The 25,661-nt window shown below is 37.7% G+C and overlaps 1 protein-coding gene across 1 annotated transcript; it reads right to left on the reverse strand.

The window, feature by feature from the left end:
• Positions 1–24,501, reverse strand: plp1a (proteolipid protein 1a). Its single transcript, XM_079838971.1, has 7 exons — positions 24,454–24,501; positions 14,723–14,909; positions 13,478–13,634; positions 11,535–11,703; positions 9,475–9,548; positions 9,294–9,359; positions 1–993 (listed from the first exon to the last, which is right to left on the reverse strand). Exons 1-7 carry the CDS (start codon positions 24,455–24,457, stop codon positions 913–915), a joined length of 738 nt encoding a protein of 245 aa, XP_079695097.1. The 5' UTR covers positions 24,458–24,501; the 3' UTR covers positions 1–912.
• Positions 24,502–25,661: the final 1,160 nt, after the last annotated feature.

Consider the following 25,661-nt stretch of genomic DNA (forward strand, 5'->3'; position numbering starts at 1 on the left):
AAAAGTGTTACCATTTTATAGATTTAGTCAAATAAAGTGATTTAAATGATGGATAGACCAGCAGACGGTCTCAAATGGACTCGTATAATAGCTGTAAACAAATATTTGATAAAGCTACAAACGTTGGCAAACGAGCCGCCATCTTGGAACGGTCCATGTGTCGCCCATATAAAAAGCCTCTAATGAGGCATCTATGTACATATCTCTATGGTCTATATAGTATCACATCTCAAAAACTAAAAAGGGTAAAAACGGAATTAAATACTTATAGCTGCCTTCAAGTCATGTTAGCATGATCGTCAGGGTTGCCAGGTCTGTGTAACAAAACTAGCCCAATGGCAAATAATCAAAACTCACCTCAACATACCTCAAATACACATTTTACAGTCAGTGTTATGCGTTACATTCTATTTTAAAATCACTATATAGGCCTAGGCTATTATGCAGGAAAACCACAGACTTGGCAACCCTGATGATGGTATCTACAAGATGAGCGCACAGGATCATTGTGAATATTGACTATAGTTGTGTCCTGCTGAAGAAGAATATTAGTAACGTTGGCTTCTCATTTAGCCGGTTAATGAGGCGACTGTGAACAAACTACAACACTTTGTGTGGCAGCACAACAATGATAAAATACATGGATCTTTTGCACACATAATACTGTCCATTTTGTCACATTAACACAATTATAACGTCCCAGAAGACTTGAAGGCAGAATACTTCCCCTGGTGGATGGCAGGGGTATAGCTTGAAAAAATTAGATGAAAGATAGATTCCCAAATCTAAACCTTTACATCCAAAAACGTAAAAGACAGGAAAGTGTGTTGTGGAGAAGAGATGAGAAACTCTAAAGTGCTGGGATATGGTGCTGTTATCGAGGGGACAGTGGACAGCAGGACAGGAGAGATGTTAACACCGTGGACTGATGCCTTTCCTCCCCAGATACCGCAGAACTGCAAAGTTATAGGTGGTGGACACAGTATATGTGAGCTGAAGAGAGAGAGACAGAAACACAAGATAATAAATATGAATATGACCCAGTGACAACAAGAGACTAATCAGAAAAACCCAACCCACAATAGGGAGAAATAGGTGGTTGCCAAGGCGTAGCTATGCTTTTACTGGTGTTAACCACATTATTGAGGTTGCTAATAGGGTGTACCTATACAATATTTCTAGGGTGTACCTATACAATATTTCTAGGGTGTACCTATACAATATTTCTAGGGTGTAGCTATGACGATATTTCTAGGGTGTAGCTATACAATATTTCTAGGGTGTAGCTATGACGATATTTCTAGGGTGTAGCTATACAATATTTCTAGGGTGTAGCTATGACGATATTTCTAGGGTGTAGCTATGTGACGATATTCTAGGGTGTAGCTATGTGACGATATTTCTAGGGTGTAGCTATGTGATGATATTTCTAGGGTGTAGCTATGTGATGATATTTCTAGGGTGTAGCTATGTGATGATATTTCTAGGGTGTAGCTGTGATGATATTTCTAGGGTGTAGCTATGTGATGATATTTCTAGGGTGTAGCTATGTGATGATATTTCTAGGGTGTAGCTATGTGATGATATTTCTAGGGTGTAGCTATGTGACGATATTTCTAGGGTGTAGCTATGTGACGATATTTCTAGGGTGTAGCTATGTGACGATATTTCTAGGGTGTAGCTATGTGATGATATTTCTAGGGTGTAGCTATGTGACGGTATTTCTAGGGTGTAGCTATGAGACGGTATTTCTAGGGTGTAGCTATGTGATGATATTTCTAGGGTGTAGCTATGTGACGGTATTTCTAGGGTGTAGCTATGTGACGATATTTCTAGGGTGTAGCTATGTGATGATATTTCTAGGGTGTAGCTATGTGATGATATTTCTAGGGTGTAGCTATGTGATGGTATTTCTAGGGTGTAGCTATGTGACGGTATTTCTAGGGTGTAGCTATGTGACGGTATTTCTAGGGTGTAGCTATGTGACGGTATTTCTAGGGTGTAGCTATGTGACGATATTTCTAGGGTGTAGCTATGTGACGATATTTCTAGGGTGTAGCTATGTGACGATATTTCTAGGGTGTAGCTATGTGACGATATTTCTATGGTGTAGCTATGTGACGATATTTCTAGGGCTTAGCTATGTGATGATATTTCTAGGGTGTAGCTATGTGACGATATTTCTAGGGTGTAGCTATGTGTCGATATTTCTAGGGTGTAGCTATGTGACGATATTTCTAGGGTGTAGCTATGTGACGATATTTCTAGGGTGTAGCTATGTGACGATATTTCTAGGGTGTAGCTATGTGACGATATTTCTAGGGTGTAGCTATGTGACGATATTTCTAGGGTGTAGCTATGTGACGATATTTCTAGGGTGTAGCTATGTGACGATATTTCTAGGGTGTAGCTATGTGACGATATTTCTAGGGTGTAGCTATGTGACGATATTTCTAGGGGGTAGCTCTGTGACGATATTTCTATGGTGTAGCTATGTGACGCTATTTCTAGGGTGTAGCTATGTGATGATATTTCTAGGGTGTAGCTGTGACGATATTTCTAGGTCATAGCTGTGTGACAATATTTCTAGGGTGTAGCTATGTGACGATATTTGTAGGATGTAGCTATGTGACGATATTTCTAGGGTGTAGCTATGTGACGATATTTCTAAGTCATAGCTATGTGAAAATAGTTCTAGGGTGTAGCTATGTGAAAATATTTCTAGGGTGTAGCTGTGACAATATTTCTAGGTCATAGCTATGTGACAATATTTCTAGGTCATAGCTATGTGACGATATTTCTAGGGTGTAGCTATGTGACGATATTTCTAGGTCATAGCTATGTGACGATATTTCTAGGGTGTAGCTATGTGACGATATTTCTAGGGTGTAGCTATGTGACGATATTTCTAGGGTTAGCTATGTGAAAATATTTCTAGGGTGTAGCTGTGACGATATTTCTAGGTCATAGCTATGTGACGATATTTCTAGGGTGTAGCTATGTGACAATATTTCTAGGGTGTAGCTATGTGATGATATTTCTAGGGTGTAGCTATGTGACAATATTTCTAGGGTGTAGCTATGTGACGATATTTCTAGGGTGTAGCTATGTGACAATATTTCTAGGTCGTAGCTATGTGACGATATTTCTAGGGTGTAGCTATGTGACGATATTTCTAGGGTGTAGCTATGTGACGATATTTCTAGGGTGTAGCTATGTGACGATATTTCTAGGGTGTAGCTATGTGAAAATATTTCTAGGGTGTAGCTGTGACGATATTTCTAGGTCATAGCTATGTGACGATATATCTAGGGTGTAGCTATGTGACAATATTTCTAGGGTGTAGCTATGTGATGATATTTCTAGGGTGTAGCTATGTGACAATATTTCTAGGGTGTAGCTATGTGACGATATTTCTAGGGTGTAGCTATGTGACAATATTTCTAGGTCGTAGCTATGTGACGATATTTCTAGGGTGTAGCTATGTGACGGTATTTCTAGGGTGTAGCTATGTGACGATATTTCTAGGGTGTAGCTATGTGACGATATTTCTAGGGTGTAGCTATGTGAGGATATTTTTAGGGTGTAGCTATGTGACGATATTTCTAGGGTGTAGCTATGTGACGATATTTCTAGGGTGTAGCTATGTGACGATATTTCTAGGGTGTAGCTATGTGACGATATTTCTAGGGTGTAGCTATGTGATGATATTTCTAGGGTGTAGCTATGTGACGATATTTCTATGGTGTAGTTATGTGACAATATTTCTAGGGTGTAGCTATGTGATGATATTTCTAGGGTGTAGCTGTGACGATATTTCTAGGTCATAGCTGTGTGACAATATTTCTAGGGTGTAGCTATGTGACGATATTTGTAGGATGTAGCTATATGACGATATTTCTAGGGTGTAGCTATGTGACGATATTTCTAGGGTGTAGCTATGTGACGATATTTCTAGGTCATAGCTATGTGAAAATATTTCTAGGGTGTAGCTATGTGAAAATATTTCTAGGGTGTAGCTGTGACAATATTTCTAGGGTGTAGCTGTGACGATATTTCTAGGGTGTAGCTATGTGACGATATTTCTAGGTCATAGCTATGTGACGATATTTCTAGGGTGTAGCTATGTGACGATATTTCTAGGGTGTAGCTATGTGACGATATTTCTAGGGTGTAGCTATGTGAAAATATTTCTAGGGTGTAGCTGTGACGATATTTCTAGGTCATAACTATGTGACGATATTTCTAGGGTGTAGCTATGTGACGATATTTCTAGGGTGTAGCTATGTGACGATATTTCTAGGGTGTAGCTATGCGACAATATTTCTAGGGTGTAACTGTGACAATATTTCTAGGGTGTAACTGTGGCGATATTTCTAGGGTGTAGCTATGTGACGATATTTCTAGGGTGTAACTGTGGCGATATTTCTAGGGTGTAACTGTGGTGATATTTCTAGGGTGTAGCTATGTGACGATATTTCTAGGGTGTAACTGTGGCGATATTTCTAGGGTGTAGCTATGTGACAATATTTCTAGGGTGTAGCTATGCGACAATATTTCTAGGGTGTAGCTATGTGACGATATTTCTAGGGTGTAACTGTGGCGATATTTCTGGGGTGTAACTGTGGCGATATTTCTAGGGTGTAGCTATGTGACGATATTTCTAGGGTGTAACTGTGGTGATATTTCTATGGTGTAGCTATGTGACGATATTTCTAGGGTGCAACTGTGACGATATTTCTAGGGTGTAACTGTGGCGATATTTCTAGGGTGTAACTGTGACGATATTTCTAGGATGTAGCTATGTGACGATATTTCTAGGGTGTAGCTATGTGACGATATTTCTAGGGTGTAGCTATGTGACGATATTTCTAGGTCATAGCTATGTGACGATATTTCTAGGGTGTAGCTATGTGACGATATTTCTAGGGTGTAGCTATGTGACGATATTTCAAGGGTGTAGCTATGTGACGATATTTCTAGGGTGTAGCTATGTGAAAATATTTCTAGGGTGTAGCTGTGACGATATTTCTAGGTCATAGCTATGTGACGATATTTCTAGGGTGTAGCTATGCGACAATATTTCTAGGGTGTAACTGTGACGATATTTCTAGGGTGTAACTGTGGCGATATTTCTAGGGTGTAGCTATGTGACGATATTTCTAGGGTGTAACTGTGGCGATATTTCTAGGGTGTAACTGTGGTGATATTTCTAGGGTGTAGCTATGTGACGATATTTCTAGGGTGTAACTGTGGCGATATTTCTAGGGTGTAGCTATGTGAATATATTTCTAGGGTGTAACTTTGTCGATATTTCTAGGGTGTAGCTATGTGACGATATTTCTAGGGTGTAGCTATGTGACGATATTTCTAGGGTGTAGCTATGCGACAATATTTCTAGGGTGTAACTGTGACAATATTTCTAGGGTGTAACTGTGGCGATATTTCTAGGGTGTAGCTATGTGACGATATTTCTAGGGTGTAACTGTGGCGATATTTCTAGGGTGTAACTGTGGTGATATTTCTAGGGTGTAGCTATGTGACGATATTTCTAGGGTGTAACTGTGGCGATATTTCTAGGGTGTAGCTATGTGACAATATTTCTAGGGTGTAGCTATGCGACAATATTTCTAGGGTGTAGCTATGTGACGATATTTCTAGGGTGTAACTGTGGCGATATTTCTGGGGTGTAACTGTGGCGATATTTCTAGGGTGTAGCTATGTGACGATATTTCTAGGGTGTAACTGTGGTGATATTTCTATGGTGTAGCTATGTGACGATATTTCTAGGGTGCAACTGTGACGATATTTCTAGGGTGTAACTGTGGCGATATTTCTAGGGTGTAACTGTGACGATATTTCTAGGATGTAGCTATGTGACGATATTTCTAGGGTGTAGCTATGTGACGATATTTCTAGGGTGTAGCTATGTGACGATATTTCTAGGTCATAGCTATGTGACGATATTTCTAGGGTGTAGCTATGTGACGATATTTCTAGGGTGTAGCTATGTGACGATATTTCAAGGGTGTAGCTATGTGACGATATTTCTAGGGTGTAGCTATGTGAAAATATTTCTAGGGTGTAGCTGTGACGATATTTCTAGGGTGTAGCTATGTGACGATATTTCTAGGGTGTAGCTATGCGACAATATTTCTAGGGTGTAACTGTGACGATATTTCTAGGGTGTAACTGTGGCGATATTTCTAGGGTGTAGCTATGTGACGATATTTCTAGGGTGTAACTGTGGCGATATTTCTAGGGTGTAACTGTGGTGATATTTCTAGGGTGTAGCTATGTGACGATATTTCTAGGGTGTAACTGTGGCGATATTTCTAGGGTGTAGCTATGTGAATATATTTCTAGGGTGTAACTTTGTCGATATTTCTAGGGTGTAGCTATGTGACGATATTTCTAGGGTGTAGCTATGCGACAATATTTCTAGGGTGTAGCTATGTGACGATATTTCTAGGGTGTAACTGTGGCGATATTTCTAGGGTGTAACTGTGGCGATATTTCTAGGGTGTAACTGTGGCGATATTTCTAGGGTGTAGCTATGTGACGATATTTCTAGGGTGTAACTGTGGTGATATTTCTATGGTGTAACTATGTGACGATATTTCTAGGGTGCAACTGTGACGATATTTCTAGGGTGTAACTGTGGCGATATTTCTAGGGTGTAACTGTGACGATGTTTCTAGGATGTAGCTATGTGACGATATTTCTAGGGTGTAGCTATGTGACGATATTTCTAGGGTGTAGCTATGTGACGATATTTCTATGTCATAGCTATGTGACGATATTTCTAGGGTGTAGCTATGTGACGATATTTCTAGGGTGTAGCTATGTGACGATATTTCTAGGGTGTAGCTATGTGAAAATATTTCTAGGGTGTAGCTGTGACGATATTTCTAGGTCATAGCTATGTGACGATATTTCTAGGGTGTAGCTATGTGATGATATTTCTAGGGTGTAACTGTGGCAATATTTCTAGGGTGTAACTGTGACGATATTTCTAGGGTGTAACTGTGGCAATATTTCTAGGGTGTAGCTATGTGACGATATTTCTAGGGTGTAACTGTGGCGATATTTCTAGGGTGTAACTGTGGCGATATTTCTAGGGTGTAACTGTGGTGATATTTCTAGGGTGTAGCTATGTGACGATATTTCTAGGGTGTAACTGTGGCAATATTTCTAGGGTGTAACTGTGACGATATTTCTAGGGTGTAACTGTGGCAATATTTCTAGGGTGTAGCTATGTGACGATATTTCTAGGGTGTAACTGTGGCGATATTTCTAGGGTGTAACTGTGGTGATATTTTTAGGGTGTAGCTATGTGACGATATTTCTAGGGTGTAACTGTGGCGATATTTCTAGGGTGTAACTTTGTCGATATTTCTAGGGTGTAGCTATGTGACGATATTTCTAGGGTGTAACTTTGTCGATATTTCTAGGGTGTAGCTATGTGACGATATTTCTAGGGTGTAGCTATGCGACAATATTTCTAGGGTGTAGCTATGTGACGATATTTCTAGGGTGTAACTGTGGCGATATTTCTAGGGTGTAACTGTGGCGATATTTCTAGGGTGTAGCTATGTGACGATTTTTCTAGGGTGTAACTGTGGTGATATTTCTAGGGTGTAGCTATGTGACGATATTTCTAGGGTGCAACTGTGACGATATTTCTAGGGTGCAACTGTGACGATATTTCTAGGGTGTAACTGTGGCGATATTTCTAGGGTGTAACTGTGACAATATTTCTAGGGTGTAACTGTGGCAATATTTCTAGGGTGTAACTGTGACGATATTTCTAGGGTGTAACTATGGCGATATTTCTAGGGTGTAGCTATGTGACGATATTTCTAGGGTGTAGCTGTGGCGATATTTCTAGGGTGTAGCTATGTGACGATATTTCTAGGGTGTAGCTGTGGCGATATTTCTAGGGTGTAGCTATGTAACGTACATTTGGGAACGCATATAAAGTCTGACGCGCTTTGTTTTTCATAGCAGGGTGTTGCATTGTTATCATTTACATGCATGGAGCGTCTCAGCAGCTGAGAGTTAGTGTTGCTTATAACGATCATCTGGGAACACAATATGCGCCATTTCGACAGATTTGTAACGTAAATAATTTTTTTGCCTATCTACGCCAACACAGGAAAATACATCAACATGTTTATATGCACACCGTTGTTCATTGTGATTTCAAAATAAAAGTTTTAACTCACTGTAGCATTTCTATTGTAAAAAAGTGGCTAAATATTAAAGATTAAGTAGATATTTGGATTAAATGATGTTTGGCCAATATTAAACAAAGATTTGATCATGCTGTAAAGAGTAACAACAATCACCAGGCCGTTGGCGCCCTGTACATAAGATGATAATGATTACAATATGTATTTTAACAGTGTTGTTCAATAAAACTATACAATTACTTTCTTTTGATACTTAATTTACCCAATTGTTATTGTTCACTTTTTTTTATTGCCGCAAAAAAAGATGCAGCAATTAAGCAAAATAATATCAAAACAATTTCTGATTACTCAAAATAATCGTTAGTGACAGCCCTAGATTAGTTAAAATATTTCGAAATGTGACTGCATTGGCATTTTGTCATTGAAGATTTCTTAAAAATATTGTTAAAATATCATCTCGTCTCATTCTCGTGAACCCAATATTGTGCATCGTCTTGTGAGGTAGGTGTACCATCACACCCCTTTTTACCATAGATAAGTATATGTAGATGCCACATTCACTCCAGACACATTGGAGCGGTCAGCATGTTGTCACTCACTCACAGTAGGATTTTTTGGAGTTTTTCAAGGTAACACAACATTGAACAGCTTCTGGTTGTAAAAATTTCCAAGATTTAAACTCCAGAAAAAAGTCAACTTGCTCTCAATTGTTTACGGACAGGCTTTGACCTTTCCAATATGGTGGGCAGCTTGCTTATAGCAGCCCATATTAACAGCCGCTAATGAGGCATCTATGTATACATATACCTATGGTTTTTACCACATTTTTCTAGGGAGTTGTGGGGATTCAGAGAAATTTAGCGCCCATCAAACGTCAGACATGTGTGGTCATGACATTTTCACAGAGCCGAAAACTCCCTCCAAACACAAAATAAACTGAAAAACAGTTCTCACAATCATCCAAGGCATTTCTAGCCACAACTGAGGACAATAATTCACAGCCAGTCCTTTAATAAATGCAGGAACAGAATTCCTCGACACCTACGGGAATGGCGTCATGAAAACACACTGTGATTGTGTTCTGTTCTGCACACTCACCAGAGCCAAGACCGTCATCCCCGCTCCAGCGAAGGCAGCGATGTACAGGTCATAGGTCAGGAAAAACTGAAAAACAAGTCGGAGACGAAACGTGACATCCCGAACACTCACAGCCTGAATGTCTGAGCTAAGCTTTGAGTTTGACAAGGCTTTGAGGAAGGTTTTCCGGGTGAAGTCTTACCTCTCTTGTCTTGCACACATTCGACAGGGTCATCCCACAAACCTTTCCTGGCACTGCTTTCCATGGGAGTAAACCTTTGAGAGACACAGAACACTGAGTAACCATGAAAAATATCACATTTGTGTGAGTATAAATAACACCACGTTCAGCGAACTCATTTCAAACAACGCATTTCAAGTGTGCCATCACACTGTACACACAGTCAATGACAATTAATAATGGAAAAATCTAGTGTGCTTGCATGCCAAGTTCTTAGAAATGTCCTCGGTGTGTTTGATTTCTTATGGTTATGAATGTTTATACTTTTTACAAGAAATTGAATGACTCTAAAAATGTCAATCAAGTAGCCTAACAAAGTCTTAAAGGGTTAGTTCACCCAAAAATGTAAATTCTGTCATTAATGACTGACCCTCATGTCGTTGGACACCCGTCAGACCTCCGTTCATCTTCAGACACAAATGAAGATATTTTAGTGTAAATCTGATGCTCTGAAAGGCCTCCATTGGCTCAATGGCACGGTTCACTCTCAAGACCCTTAAAAGACACTTAAGACGTCGTTACAAAGTCCATCTCACTACAGTGACTCTACAATAACTTTATGAATCGGCGAGAATAGTTTTTGTGTGCAAAAAAACCCTAAATAACGACTTATATAGTGATGACGATTTCAAAACACGGTCTCATGAAGCTTCGAAACGTTATGAATCAGTGAGTCGATTCAGCGGTTTGAATCGCCAAAGTTAGCAGTTTGGCGGTTTGACACGCGATCCGAATCATGATTCGGCTCAGTGATTCATAACGCTTCGAAGCTTCATGAGGCCGTGCTTTGAAATCGCCATCACTATATAAGTCGTTATTTAGGGGTTTTTTGCGCACAAAAACTATTCTCGTCACTCCATAAAGTTATTGTAGAGCCGCTGTAGTGAGATGGACTTTGTAACGACGTCTTTAGTGTCTTTTAAGGGTCTTGAGAGTGTAAAGTGCATTGAGCCAATGGAGGCCTTTCAGTGCCATCAGATTTACACTAAAATATCTTCATTTGTGTCTGAAGATGAACGGAGGTCTGACGGGTGTCCAACCACATGAGAGTGAGGAATTAATGACAGAATTTTCATTTTTGGGTGAACTAACCCTTTAAACATACCTTCCACCTTCCACAGGCGAGTGTTTAAATCGTAATCATTAAGTTAAGAATTCTTTAATAATTCATAAATATAATTAGATTTGTTGTCACACTAAACGACATTTTACAACTAAAATTAACCTCACCTTGTCATAAAAAGGTCAAATTATTATATTTAAGAGACTTAATTATTGACTTTGACACAGTCTCTATAATATAATTTTCAGTTTTATTTGTTTTTCTGCAATATTAATTAATATTTAATATGTATTTTTTTAAATATTAATAAGCAGTGAAATAATTTGGTCACTTTTCAAAAAAATAATAATAATAAAACATTATGCCAAACTTAAGATGGTTTAAGATTATTAAAATGGGTATTTATCTTAATTATGATGACATTTTTGACTGTAAAATCAAAATTTGTATATTTAAAAAAATATATATTTTTTATTTTTCATGAATTTTGGAATAAATGAATAGATCCAGGAAAAAGCAAGCGTCATGTCATTGACACGTTTTGAATTATTAGGGTCACATGGTATTTATGGCTCAGCTGATTGGATATCTCGGCTGCCTTCATTCTGTGCTTTTTAAGGATGCATTAAGCACATCCTTCGCCTTCTCCAATCACCCACAATTCTTTGCACAGGAAAATGAGCCGGGATTGAGCTTTCCAGAGTTTGTTAATAAATGTAAGACATTGCCCTGCATTAAAAGAAAGTCAGTTAACACATGCAGCATTACATTGGAGAAGCACCCATAGACTTTCTTTGGCTAATGCACAAAATGGCACCTCATGTAAAAATCAGGTATTCACGTCCTTCTTTCCAGAGAACATCAGGACACTTCAAAAGACCAGCGTATCATCAGCAGGACTTTAATCATTACCACAGAGCTGCGATATAAGAGACAGAGCAGATGAATGGGTCATTACCGTACTGTCTGGCATCAATGCACAGCTGGTTGATGCTGGAGGGCGTCTCAGAGAGGAAGTTGATAGTCTGACAGGTGTTTGCCATGTTGTAGAAGAAATACACAGGAATCGCAGAGAGGGAGAACACCAGCAACCAGACTACCACCAGGAGGTATGTGATCACGATGAACTGTGGGAGGAATGCATATAAATATCAGTTTAATTCAGTAGTTACGTCACTTATGCTTATTCAACAGGTTTAACATTATCACACAACATGCAACTAGAGATGCAGCTCAATGACATGACATGTATTTTTTGTGTCCGAAGTCATTATTTTCCTAAAAGAATTTTAATAAATACATGTCACATATCAAATTGATCTACAATATTTCCTTCACAAGAAACCCTTTTCATTATTTTTTATTTTATTTCAATTGACTTTTTGAGTTGTGGTGTTTGAAATGTCAGGTCCGAACATGCAAACAGAAAACAAAATTGCAATAAAAAGGTAAATTTTCTCAGTAAAATTCTTAATCAAATAGTTTGGCATGATTTTACGTTAAATTCCTTATAAATGAGGGAAAATAGTGTATCAGTCCTATTTCAAAACTAGTCTATTACTAAAACTTTTGTCCGAAAAATGTACTTCTCCAAATGTTGGGGGGGGGGGAGTATGCGACCATCATAAAAATGCCATTTTATGCAAAGTTACTTTAAGAAAACCATGTGACAGCATATGACATCACACAGAAGACCCCAGAGGACCCCTTTGACGCAGTAGCAATGCTAGTCACCCTCCCTTAAATATCAGATAATGTGACATTTTTGAGTAAGGATGAGGTTGATTCAACTTATGTCAGGTGGTATGACTTTGAAAATGTGTATTTAATAAAAAAAAAAAAGATGTATAACCTTGAGCATATGGTCAAACATTTGTATAGGTGTCCAAGTTAATGCCTGTTAGATTTGAATTGAGTTTGAAATGTCAGGTGGTGCGACCAGCAAAATTTACATTTAAAAGTATAAATTCCCACTGCAATTGCAAAATGAAGTAAGAAATATAACTGTAAACCGTTATATAATGTATACAAATAATTTTTTACAGTTAAAAACAAAACATAAAAACTCCTTATGGAAAATTTGCCGTTTGAACATAGAAAAGTTTCAGTTTATATGAATTGGAATAAAAGGGCAATACTTAAAGAAATGAAAAGGGAATTTATCATGTGATATACATTTTAGACACTACACTGATTCATATCTACAAGTTTTCAGTAGTACATTAAATGTATATTATTTTAAATGAATAAATGGTCGCACCACCTGACATTTTCTGGGTGGTAAAATCAGAAATCTTGTTTAATAATTAATGCCGTCTTAAAAGCTGTAAAACCAATATGAATCAACACCATACATTTTTTGGACATAAAAATTATTTTTTTGCTTAAAATTATTAATTTTTTATCTTAAAAACCTTATTTGTCACTGACTCATGCACTATAAATCGACCACCATATCGGTATCATATCAACCGATATAAGTTGTTATCAGTATTGGCCCGATAATAATATTGAATTGCTTGAAATATGATAGGAATCACTTCAAAAAAAGAAAATAGAGTTCAATGCAACATGTCTGTCATATCGGCTACATAAAATCATAATGAGAGCATCATAATTGTGTGTTTGGGACATGGATTTTAATGGCGAGACTTTTCATTTTGTAATCAGGCTCTCAAAAATTAAATACAAATTTAGATTTGGATTTATCGCCAAATATATCGGTTATCGGCTATCAAATATAAAGAGTTATTGGCAACAGCCAAAATGTTCATCAGTGCATCCCTATTCAAAACGTCTCATTTTGCTCACAGGAAGAAAGTAAAGCATATGTGTTTGTAACAACACGAGGGTGTGACATTTTGGAAAGTAGCCAACCTACATTGCAAATCAATCACTCACCGATGTGCTGAGACAGCGACCGCAAACTGTACTACGAAATTCTCCAAATGACTGGCGAGCGGCACTGGTGGTGTAAAAGCCTTCAGCCAGCAGGACTATACAGTACAAGAAGAAGAACGAGGCCAGGCCATAGATAATGTACTGAAAATACTCAATACTACAGGAGAGAGAGAGAAGAGACATGTTCACAGTAAAATGACTGAATTGCACATAGTTCCAAATTATACACACACTATATTGCCAAAAGTTTTGGTACGCCTGCCTTTACATGCACATGAACTTTATTGACATCCCATTCTTAATCCGTAGGGTTTAATATGGAGCCGGCCCACCCTTTGCAGCTCTAACAGCTTCAGCTCTTCTGGCTTTCCTCAAGGTTTAGGAGTGTGTTAATGGGGATTCTTCTAGAAGTGCATTTGTGAGGTCAGGCACTGATGTTGGACGAGGCTCTCAGTCTCCGCTCTAATTCATCCCAAAGCTGTTCTATCAGGTTGAGGTCAGGACTCTGTGCAGGCCAGTCCAGTTCCTCCACACCAAACTCCTCATCATGTCTTTATGGAGACGCTTTGTGCATTGGTCAGTCATGTTGGGACAGGAAGGGGCCGTCCCCAAACTGTTCCCACAAAGCTGGGAGCATGAAATTGTCCAAAATGTCTTGGTGAAGCATTAAGAGTTCCTTTCACTGGAACTAAGGGGCCAAACCGAGACTCGTCCATGGTATTGTCAGACAGAGAAGCGTGATTGGTCACTCAGAGAACACGTCTCCACTGCTCTAGAGTCCAGTGGCGGCGCGCTTTACCCCACTGCATCCCACGCTTTGCATTGCACTTGGTGATGTAAGGCTTGGATGAGCTGCTCGGCCATGGAAACCCATTCCCTGAAGCTCTACACACTGTTCTTGAGCTCATCTGAAGGACACAGTTTGGAGGTCTAGAGCTCTTGACTCTGCAGAAAGTTGGCGACTTCTGTGACCCTCAGCATGCACTGACCCCGCTCTGTGATTTTACGTGGTCTACCACTTCGTGGCTGAGTTGCTGTTGTTCCCAATTGCTTCCACTTTATTATAATACAAAGCAGAGCGGCCCATTCTCTCACTAATGTGTGTAGAAGCGTCTGCAGGCCTAGTGCTTGATTTATACACCTGTGGCCATGAAGTGATTGAACACCTGAACTCAGTGATTTAGAGGGGCGTCCCAATACTTTTGGCAATATAGTGTAGTTGCTAGAGATACTACTGGCACGCACAGGTAGGCTAGGGTGATGAAGTCCTGATGGTCGCGGGCGAAGTAAGTCTCGATGAGTCTTTCGCTCTCTGTGAGGGCCTGATGTCCACAGCCGCAGAACAGAGCAATGCCAGAGAAGCACAGCAGAGTGGCCACTAGAGAGACGTACGGCACTCCTCCCAGACAGCGCATACAGCATTCATAACACCCTGAGGATTCATAACAAAGGCATGTCAAGAGTCAGCTTATCATATCAGACATTCACACACCATATTCTCCTCAACTGTTCAAAAGAGAAAGCGTCTAATGTGACACTAGTAAGTTATGGTGTGCAGCAAGGCTCTGTGTTAGGCCCGCTGCGGTTTTCCTTATACAAGCTTCCCCTGGAAATATTATTAGTAAACACAAGATTAGTTTGCATTGTCATGCTGATATATGATGTATTTCTTCTAGAAATGTAAAAATGATCCAAGTTAACAGAGTGTATTAAAGAGATTAAAGACTGGATAAACAGAAATTTCCTTCACTGTAAAAAAGTACATTGAAATTCTTTGAAATTTACAGTAAAACCTAGCCTGAACTTTACCGTAATGTCCAGTCCACACAAATATATGGTAACACACAGCATTAAAATAATTCAATAAACATTATTTTAACAACATAAGATATATCATAAAACCTTAATGTACAAAACTGATAACAAAAAACCCAAGAAACAAATAAGAATCACACAGGGACTTCTGGTGATGTAAATGTACACTTTTTCACCATATTACAAGGTTACATTATTTCAGTGTTTGGTTCCAAAACCTGTACATTTAACAGTGTTTTACTATAATTACATAAATTGTCCCTTTCGATCTATTAGTTTTCCACCATAGACTATAGAGTAAGGGAACCTAACAGGTCTTTTACCATTAAAATTAAAAGCAATTGTTTTCAGTCTTCTATTCAATTCTGATTTTAAAAAAAAGAGACCTTATTCACTTGACCAAAAACCTGTACACCTAGTATCTTGCAATATAATTAGCATCTAGACAGCTTCAAAATGCAGTTTATAGGCCTGGTTTCACAAACAGGGCTTAGATTAAGCCAGGATTAGGCCTTAGATCAATTAGGACATTTAAGTAGCTTTAATAAACTTACGAAACATTACTGGTGTGCATCTTGAGACAAAACAATGGCACTGACATATTTTAAGAACAGCTCAAACATGCATAGATTAAGCCTGGTCTGTGAAACCAGAGGCTAGAGTGTTTAGGTCACATCTCTATAATGGCCTGTTAAGTCCCAAATCGATGATACAATATTGCTATACTTGCTTATAAGGCCCTAAACAGACTGGCTCCTTTGTATTTTACTGATCTTTCATCACATTGCAATCCATCATCCTCTTTAAGGTACAACACTCTGGGATTTTAGGGCCCTATGAAATTCGTAATTTTTTTTCCCAAATTCCGTTTTTTTTCTGTTTTAATTTTTTAGGACTTTGGACTATGGTTATATAAAATTATAGCAATCAAAAAGCATGTCTAAATTAATTGAAATTATGAAACTTATACAATTTAACAACAATTTAGTAAAAGTTTAACATGTTTAGGGCCCTATGAAATACATTTTATAGTTAAAAATTTTCTGGATTAAATTTTAATACTGAAAAAGCATGTCTAATTAATTTAATTCATAAAAACAAAACAAACTTAACTCTGACATTACATTTTTTACCAAATTATTAGCTAATAGGTTAAATAAATACATTTCATCCATTATACATATGGACCAAACTGGTTTTGTTCCTAATAGATTTTCCTTTTTTAATGTTAGAAGATTAATGAACATAATGTATCATAAGTATAAGAAAGGCTCTAAAGTGGCTGCTCTGTGCTTAGACGCAGAAAAGGCTTTTGATCAGGTAGAATGGCCTTATATGGTGAGAGTTATGGAAGAATGTGGGTTTGGTAGTCGTTTTGTGTCATGGATTACAACATTATACACTCACCCAACCTCTTGCGTACTCACAAATCAAGAAAAGTCAAAGCCATTTTTATTACATCGAGGGACACGTCAGGGATGTCCCCTCAGCCCTCTGCTTTTTGCAGTTGCAATCGAACCCCTTGCTATTAGTATTAGAAACCATCCATCTATCCAGCCTGTAAGACTGGGAAATCTTGATCATCACATCTCATTATATGCAGATGATGTTGTTCTCTTTCTGTCGAATCCTGAGCGGTCCGTCCCTTTACTGTTAGATATTATTAAATCATTTGGCACAGTTTCTGGATACACAATTAATTGGCAGAAGAGTGAATTCATGTCTTTAAGTGCTGATCTTGATACTGAATTCCTTCACAATCTCCCTTTCAAAATCACAGACAAACTTAAATATCTTGGAGTTGTTTTGCCCAAAAACCCTAAATTAATTTTTAAGTTGAATTTTCTTCAGAAATTGGAGGATCTAAAGATAGACATTGGCAAATGGAGGACTCTTCCTCTTTCTATGGTAGGCCGTATAAATGCTGTTAAAATTGTTTCTCTACCTAGGTTCTTGTATCTCTTTCAAAATCTACCTATCTTCTTGACAAAGGCTTTTTTTAAAACATTAGATTCAATAATCATACCTTTTATCTGGGGCTTTAAAGCCCACAGAATATCAAAAATACATTTGCAGAAACCAAGAGAGAGGGGTGGGCTAGGGCTACCCTGCTTCTTGCATTACTATTGGGCAGCAAATGCGAGGGCACTTGTTTATTGGCAAGAGGATTATAATACAGAAAACTCGACTGACACTTCCCCCTGGGTTGCTATTGAAAAAAATGCTGTTAAAAACAGTTCGCTCCCAGCACTCCTCTTTTCAGCTTCTGTATTGCCTGCATCTGTTAACGTTGATAATTTTATCGTTTCAAACTGTTTGAAAATATGGCATCAAATTAAGAAGGGATGCAGATTACCTGACACTGCTATTTTTGCCCCAGTATATCGCAATCACGCATTTCCCCCCTCTCTCTCAGATGCAACATTCAACATATGGAGGCTGAATGGTATTGTTACCTTAGAGGATTTATATATTAATAAGCATTTTGCCTCTTTTTCTCAATTAAAAGAGAAATTTTCCCTTCCCACAACACACTTTTTTCGACATTTACAGATTCGAAATTATGTGCGTCATGCAGTGCCTAATTTTGAGTCCCTGCCGGAGGAAAAAAGGATATATAGGCTATTGTTGGGCTCACCTGATTCCAAACATTTGATGTCAGATTTTGTAACTGTGTTTTCTGAAGAAATTAGTTATTCTACGCATTCTTTAAAAGCTGCTTGGGAGGAAGAATTGGGCATACAGATAGGAAATGAAGTGTGGGAGGAGAGCCTTAGCAGGATTCGGTCTTGTTCTATTAATTCTAGGCATCAGTTAATTCAGTTTAAAGTGATGCATAGATTGCACTATTCAAAATCTAAATTACATAGAATTTTTCCCACCATTTCTTCTACGTGTGACCGCTGTAAATCTGCAGAGGGTTCTCTTACCCATCTCTTCTGGACATGCCCTAAACTTTATGATTTTTGGTGTGAAATATTTAAGTGGTTTTCTGACATGTACGGTTTTGTGTTTAAGCAGTTAATTTGGATTTTCTGTCTCTTTGTCAGACTATAATGTCTCTGTACAAAGTACCATTATTTACGGAATGATTATTGCTAAGAGCATCATTCTAAGACTCTGGAAATCCGTTGAAGTTCCTCAGTTGAAGAACTGGTTGACCTATATTACTGGAATATTGCACATAGAGAGAGTCCGGTATGGAATTATGGGTAACCTTGATAAATTTTACAATATATGGCAACCATTCCTGGATCATCTTAACCAGTTTAACAGTGACTCTAATCAGTAATGGAGGGAATAGTATGCTGTCTGCTCTACCCTACGAAGTGCATTTTTGTTTGTAGTTTATCACTGAAAATGCATATACGCCCTGGTTGTTCTTAGTTCCTTTTTATTTTTGTTTTATGTTTTTACTTTTGTTTATTTAACTTTTTATTTAAATTTGTATTATTAATGGTTGATGAGGATGATGATAATTATTTACCATTTATATTATTATTGCTATTATATTATCATTTATTAATTTGTATTGTGTCTTTATTTTTTTATTTATTTTTTGTCTTTTCTTTAAACCTTTTTGTAAAATGTTAAAATACTAATAAAAATACAAAAAATACAAAAAAGAAAAAAAAAATTCTCATTACTATGAATTTAGTTTTTCTCAGAAATTCTGTGTTGTGTATTTTAACTTTTCTGGCAATCAAATTAAGGCATAAAACATTCATTTAATTGATCTTTTAATCATATGAAATTAAACTTTTTTTGTCAAACAAAGTGCTGCACAACAGAGATTTACTGTTCAAATTAAAACATGGAAAATTGTGATTATTCCTTAAAATACAGTAAATGTTAATAATAATGTATTATTAGTGTTAGTATTATTAATACATTGAGACAGTTAAATTCTTCTGTACAATTTCAAGTTAAACCAAACTTTTATTTCGACAGGCTGCCGTGAGGACCTTAATGTGTTTTATGATATTTTTATGACTGGATCTGCGTTTTCTGCATTGCGGAAATCATAGAGCCCGAGATAATGATACAGAGAATATCAAACTCTAGAGCTTTTTCGCATTCGGTTCCTAAACTCTGGAATAGCCTTCCTGTAAATGCTCTTGTAAAGACAAATCTGATAAAAAATCTTTTTCGTGTCCATCCCAGGGTTAGACTTCACCAGCTCCGGTTTGATCCAGCCCCACTAGTGATGACTGCAGACGACACCAACAATAGATGGACTTATAAGACTATCTGCCATAATATTACGCTTGTATTGCAATCACTACGATCACAATCTGTTTTTACTGCTTGTTGAAAGATAGCATTTTCGTAAAGCTGCTGAAACAATAGCTATGTGTTGTGAAAAGCACCGCTATACAAATACAATTTGTACTGAATATAGCAAGAGTGTAACCCTAAAAGACACTTCTGGAGCGCTGGTGCTAGAAACACAGACTCTTAGACCGTGTGATTAGTAATGCACGCTAAGTGAAGCAAGCCCCCTAAACCTGGGTGTAGTAAATAATAAACACTAATAATATACACTGCAAACAGTGCTCATTCAAATCCAAAACAATATAACAAGCTCAAACTCTCATAGACGTCTATTCACATGTGCCAAATCTGAAACACTACGACAAAGCAGCAGCTGCGTCTGAGTCTGTAAGTGGCCCTCCTTCCTCCATCCGTATCATGTGCTGGTGTGTGTGTGTGTGTGTGTGTGGGGGTGTGCGACGGAGCTGGTCTGTACCACGGCATGAGGAGTGTGAGAAAATAAGGAGGACCAAGAGCCAGAGTGTCTCTTTTTGTGGCTGCACTGACAATGGCCTTTGTCTCGATGCCACACAAGGGCCAGCAATGACAAGCAAACAAAGAGCCGGTGCCACATCAGGCCCTGCAGACGGACTGAACTGAGTTTAGGGAGGAACCAGGGTCAGTGCTGAGGGGGGGAGATCTGGGACGGAGATTCGACAGAACCCTGGTGGTTAAAGCCCACGTACATGGAGTCAAGCTGCCGGATTTACAAACACAGGACCGCGTTTTGTTTAAATCATTATTTTGATTAAATACGTCGTGACTAGGGTTGGGAATTGAATATCGTTTCCAATTCTGGAATTGAATACTCGATATTTCAATTCCTCTTATCGATTCCTTTGTGTGCATTTTAATGTGCATTTTAAATCATTCAAGCGCAAGAAGACTCGAGAAAACAGCGCGTGCACAGAAAGCCGCCTCTCATACTGTATAGTAGTGATGGACGATTTCAAATCACTGCTTCATGAAACTTCAAAACCTTTATGAATCTTTTGTTTCAAATCAGTGGATCGGAGCGTGTATGAAACTGTCAAAGTCACGTGATTTCAGTAAACGAGGCTGTCACGTCAAAACGGTTTCGAAACGTTTAGAAATGTCAATGGTTCATCACTGGGAGGCGATGATCTCTGTGAATGAATCATGAGGATTCACTGAGACTGAACACGTGTCTATGGGTTTTACATGTTTTATACATGTGTAGACGTTTTAATGAGACTTTAAAGGAATAATAGTAGTTCATAATCTCTTATTGGCCTGTTTAGCTGATCCATCCATGGAACATTAGGATATTAAGATCATGTTCAATGAAGATATTTTGTAAATTTCCTACCATAAATATATCATAAATGTATTATTATTGCCAAGGACTTCATTAGGGCAACTTTAAAGGAGATTTTCTCAATATTTAGATGTTTTTGCACCCTCAGATTCCAGATTTTCACATATTGTCCTAACAAACCACACATCAATGGAAAGCGCATTTATTCATGATGTATACATCTCAATTTAAAAATTGACCCTCATGACAGTTTTTTTGGTCACATATTATACAGACACTTGAAATTTAATCTGATTAGATGATTAGTTAATTGCATTTGACAGATTTAACTTGTAATAAAACATCTGCGATGTGTTTGTAAAGGTGTTTTCTGCATGTTTGTCCTGACTTTTGTTGCATTTACACCGTTTTGTCCAGCAGGGGTCACCAGCGTGTGGCGTTTCGAACGCTTACAGTGAATAATTTTGCAAAGCTATCGGTTCAATTGATTTGAATCTTTGAAAAGTTTTGTTTCTCCCATCACAAGTGTATAGTGCGCAATACTGAGTTCTCTTCCGTGTCTTTTCGCACTTTAATGGACAAATACACACAGAAATAAGTCAAAATTAAGTGAACGTAAAGGTTGACAAAGAAAACGTGCGTAAAGCCTTGTTTATACTTTCGTCTGTCTCCGCATCGCGCACGCCTCGTCCGTTTGGGTACGTGTTTATACTCGATGCGCTCGCCGTTGTGATATTCTTTGAAACGACAGAGGGCGACTCTGATTAATTGTTCTACAAACCATCAGGAAACAGCGGTGAGAAGAAGTACATATGTGACAATGTTTACTTTAGTAAATGTTACCAAAACCTCACTACGAAAGAATCGTGTAAAACCCAGTGAACTCAGTATTACTTGTGACATTTAGGGATGGCGAAAACTAAACATTTTCTTGACCGACCACCGAGCCTCATTAGCCGGTTGAAACCGGTTAACCGATTAGTTTAAAATATGCTACGCTATTTGAAATAACAGCCGCGAGCCGCGCCTGCAATTTCGCAACTCTGTGGCATCTCTCTGCCGCTCTGCCTCCCGCTCTCACACACATTTTTTTAAAATCCCCTACAGCGCGAAACATGAGTCCCGCAAACGCGGCGCCGAGGAGCTTGTTTGTAATCAGAGGACAAATGGCTCCTTAGTTTCGAAATGGTTTAGGTACAAGGTGATCGCATTGAAAATAAAGGCATTTGTCTAGCGTTAGAAGCTCATTTGAAACATTGCCGCGGCTCATTTAAGAAAATGACAGCTCCGAAGAGACGCCGCTTTAGTTCGAGGTAGTGCTAACAATAATAAAGAAAGATGATGATCAACACCTTATGTGTTACCACTGAAATGTAGATGTAATATATTTCCAAATGCGGAATGTTGTCTAATAGACTGCAACACGATAAAACCAATGGATAAAATAGGCACCTTCAGAATGCATAAAAGACGCACCGGCCAAGGCAGGTCTAACTCACTGTGTGCCTTCTAATTAAGCACTGCATCACACAAGTTGCAACTTACATCTGTGTCGTTCTTTTTGGTGAAATGGTCCCACACACTACTTTTCTTTGCACGCTTCATACTGTCGTCTGCCCTGGCTCTAACCGCAAACCTTGTGAGGGCGCAAACCCAAACGCTGTGACCTCGCGCCAAATGTTTTTATTGGTTTATTAAGTACAAACAGTCGAGTTATGAAAAATTGAGTGTGAGGGATTTGTTCACTTCACACAAAAAGATTTTGGAATGAGATGGCTAACTGTAGTAGCGTTTAGTCCACTGTCTATAATAGCCTAATTTAGAGATCACTCTTTTTTTTAACCGACAACCGACAACTTTGATCCGTTAACGTTGATATGGTCAACCATCGGTCAAACAGTCATCGGTTAACATCCCTAGTGACATTAGAACAGAATATATGGATGGGAGAACATGTATAACATTTTCTAATTTCTCTAAACATTTTCAATTAGTTTCGTTAACATTTTTATTAAACATGGATCTTTATTTTCATTAAAAGGGCTTTTTTCTGCTATTGTTGGCTCATTTTGTAAATATAAGCAACTGATTTAGACGCACAAACTGGGTGCCGGTGTGATTAGACGTCATGCTCGGCCAGATTCGCCTCAAACTCGTGCATCTTTGGTTGCGAAGCCGCGCGCAAAGTTGCAAAATTTGACGTGTACACCGGCAAGCGAAATGAGGTCTTGCGCTCTCAATGCACACGACCGCCCACGTCGGGTTGACGTCATTTTTGCCGCGCGCACCCTCGCGCTAGTGCGGACATGCCCAGTATAAACAAGGCTTAACAGTGTATCGGATCCATGTATCCATCTTAAAGTGACAGCAGCCTAATATTCCTGCTGCCGTCTCAATAACGCTAACAAAAGCTGTTCTTGACTGAATAACTTATATGTAACTATATGTGTAATGTATATTTTATTTATAAAGTGCAGTTATTTTACAGTTTCTGTACCTGAATACCTGAATATATAAAAAAACTGTTTATTTCAAATTGTATTTTGTTCAGTTATATTTATTTGTGCATTTGCTAATTTGTTCTTTTTTAATGACTGAGTGTTTAATAATGCCTGAGATGTTTATTACTTGAGCTAGATGTCTTTGCTCTGGTATTGTTAAACTATAGTGTGTAAGTGATCTTTAGTCTGATGGTTTGTGTTCATGGTATTCAGATACAATGGTTTGCAATAAGAATAAATGTGAATGATATCCAAGTTTTTTACCTCATTGGAATCGATACCCAACCTCAGTTGAAAGTTGAAGTTCATTTAAGAAATGTAATATGAAGCAACATTTAATATGAATTAAATATTATTTGAAGCAACTGTTTTCAACATTGATAATAATCATAAATGTAGCAAATCATCATATCAGAATGATTTCTGAAGGATCGTGTGACTGAAGACTGGAGTGATGATCACAGGAATAAATTACATCTCATGTTAAATGGTTAGAAAGCAGGCAATATGAATGATTTATATCAAATAAATACAGCTTTGGTAAGCAGAATAGACATCTTTTTTTAAAAATATATATATTTCTTCTCACAGACCAAAACCTCTTGAACAGCAGTGTGTGTTAAACTATAATCTGAACTATTACAGAACAGACAAAAGGATAAAGAAAAACTTGAGGTCTAATATCCAGCAGAGCGATTCATAAACTGCACTATTAAATATATCCAAATATCAAACAAATGCACATGCAAAGCCAAAACATTTCACATTCGTTCTGAAATGATCAGACATACTGTTCAAAAACTATTGGTGTTAGTGGATAGTTCAAGTGTGTGAGGAACTGACTTCATACATCCACTAAACACACAGAGCTCAAATAATGAATAAAAGGAAAGTTAGATCTGAGACACTCTGAAGCTTTAAGTGCAGGAATTCACATCTGTAGTATATCACTGTCTCTACATGCATTGTCTTTGCACTAGTTTATCAAGCTACACATAACATTCATTCAAATCATACACACAACAGCTCTTAGCGTGTCTTTTAAAGAGTGTAACTGCTGGACTCACCCATGTCTGTAGGCAGCAGAGCTGAGCTTCAGTGTAATGCCACAGACTGAACACACACTCAGAGAACAGCCTTAAGAAACAATGAGTCTGTTCAACGCCTGGCTCAGAGTTCAGAGAGCAGACACACAGGGTCATGATGATGCAGAAACATCTGAAAATACTCCCTTAAAATAACAGCCTCTGGTCTGCATTGTGTCTCAGCAGCTTTAAGAGTCAGTGTTTGAGAAAGATTTACACTTTCAGCTCAGCTCATTCTGTGATCAAATCAATGGATGAGTGCTCAGTTTTAAAGTGTAATATTATTAACCCTTAATTCTAGTTAAACACGACTGTTTGTAAACTATATAACTGTGGGAAGGCTCTGCTAATGAGCTCAAATCTTGTTTTGTGTGGATTTCTGTGAGACTGGACTCTCTGCTGACCTCTAGTGTTCACATGAGAAAGTGCTTTAGAGCTTCAGATTAGATCAAGTGATGATTATAATCAGTTACAGTTATTAGTTAGTAACTTAATCCATTACATTACACATTAAGGTAAAGCAATTTGACTACTTTTGGATTATTTTTGGCAACTTGTTTATCACATTGATTTGAATAAGATAATATTGTACTATATTTTATATAAAAATACAAAGAGAAAGAAATTATATTCCGTTTTTGTTCCTTTCATTGTTATGAACAACATTACATTACGTCAGGGTTTGCCAGACTGTGGTTTGTGAGTTTAATGAAAAGATATAAAGTTATTAAATCATATATATATATATATTAATATAACTTGAAAATAAAAACAATCAAAATAAAACACTTACTAAAAAATATTTTATTTGTTTGCCTGTATGTCATATGACCATTAACCGACGTCAGTGAACTGTTAACTTCATTTTATTATTTATTGTTATCAATATTGACTTTATGTCATTATTTGACCTAACTTATTAAAATCTCAGGTTCATCTAGTAAATATATTAAGACAAAGAGTTTAGCTGACAAAAAGTTAGTGAAATGACATGAATTTGTAAATTATAATGTGTTTGAAAGACAAAAGTATTCAAGAGACAGTAATACATGGATAAATGACTCAATGAGTGATAATTCAAATAATAATGTGTTTGTCAGGAGTTGATTAGATATGCAATGTAGAAAAAATACTGGCAGTGATCTGATGATGATGATGATGATGCTGATGATGATGAACTTTATTCATCC

Source organism: Gobio gobio (genome assembly GCF_949357685.1).
Source record: "Gobio gobio genome assembly, chromosome: 16".
Classification (NCBI taxonomy): Eukaryota; Metazoa; Chordata; class Actinopteri; order Cypriniformes; family Gobionidae; genus Gobio; species Gobio gobio.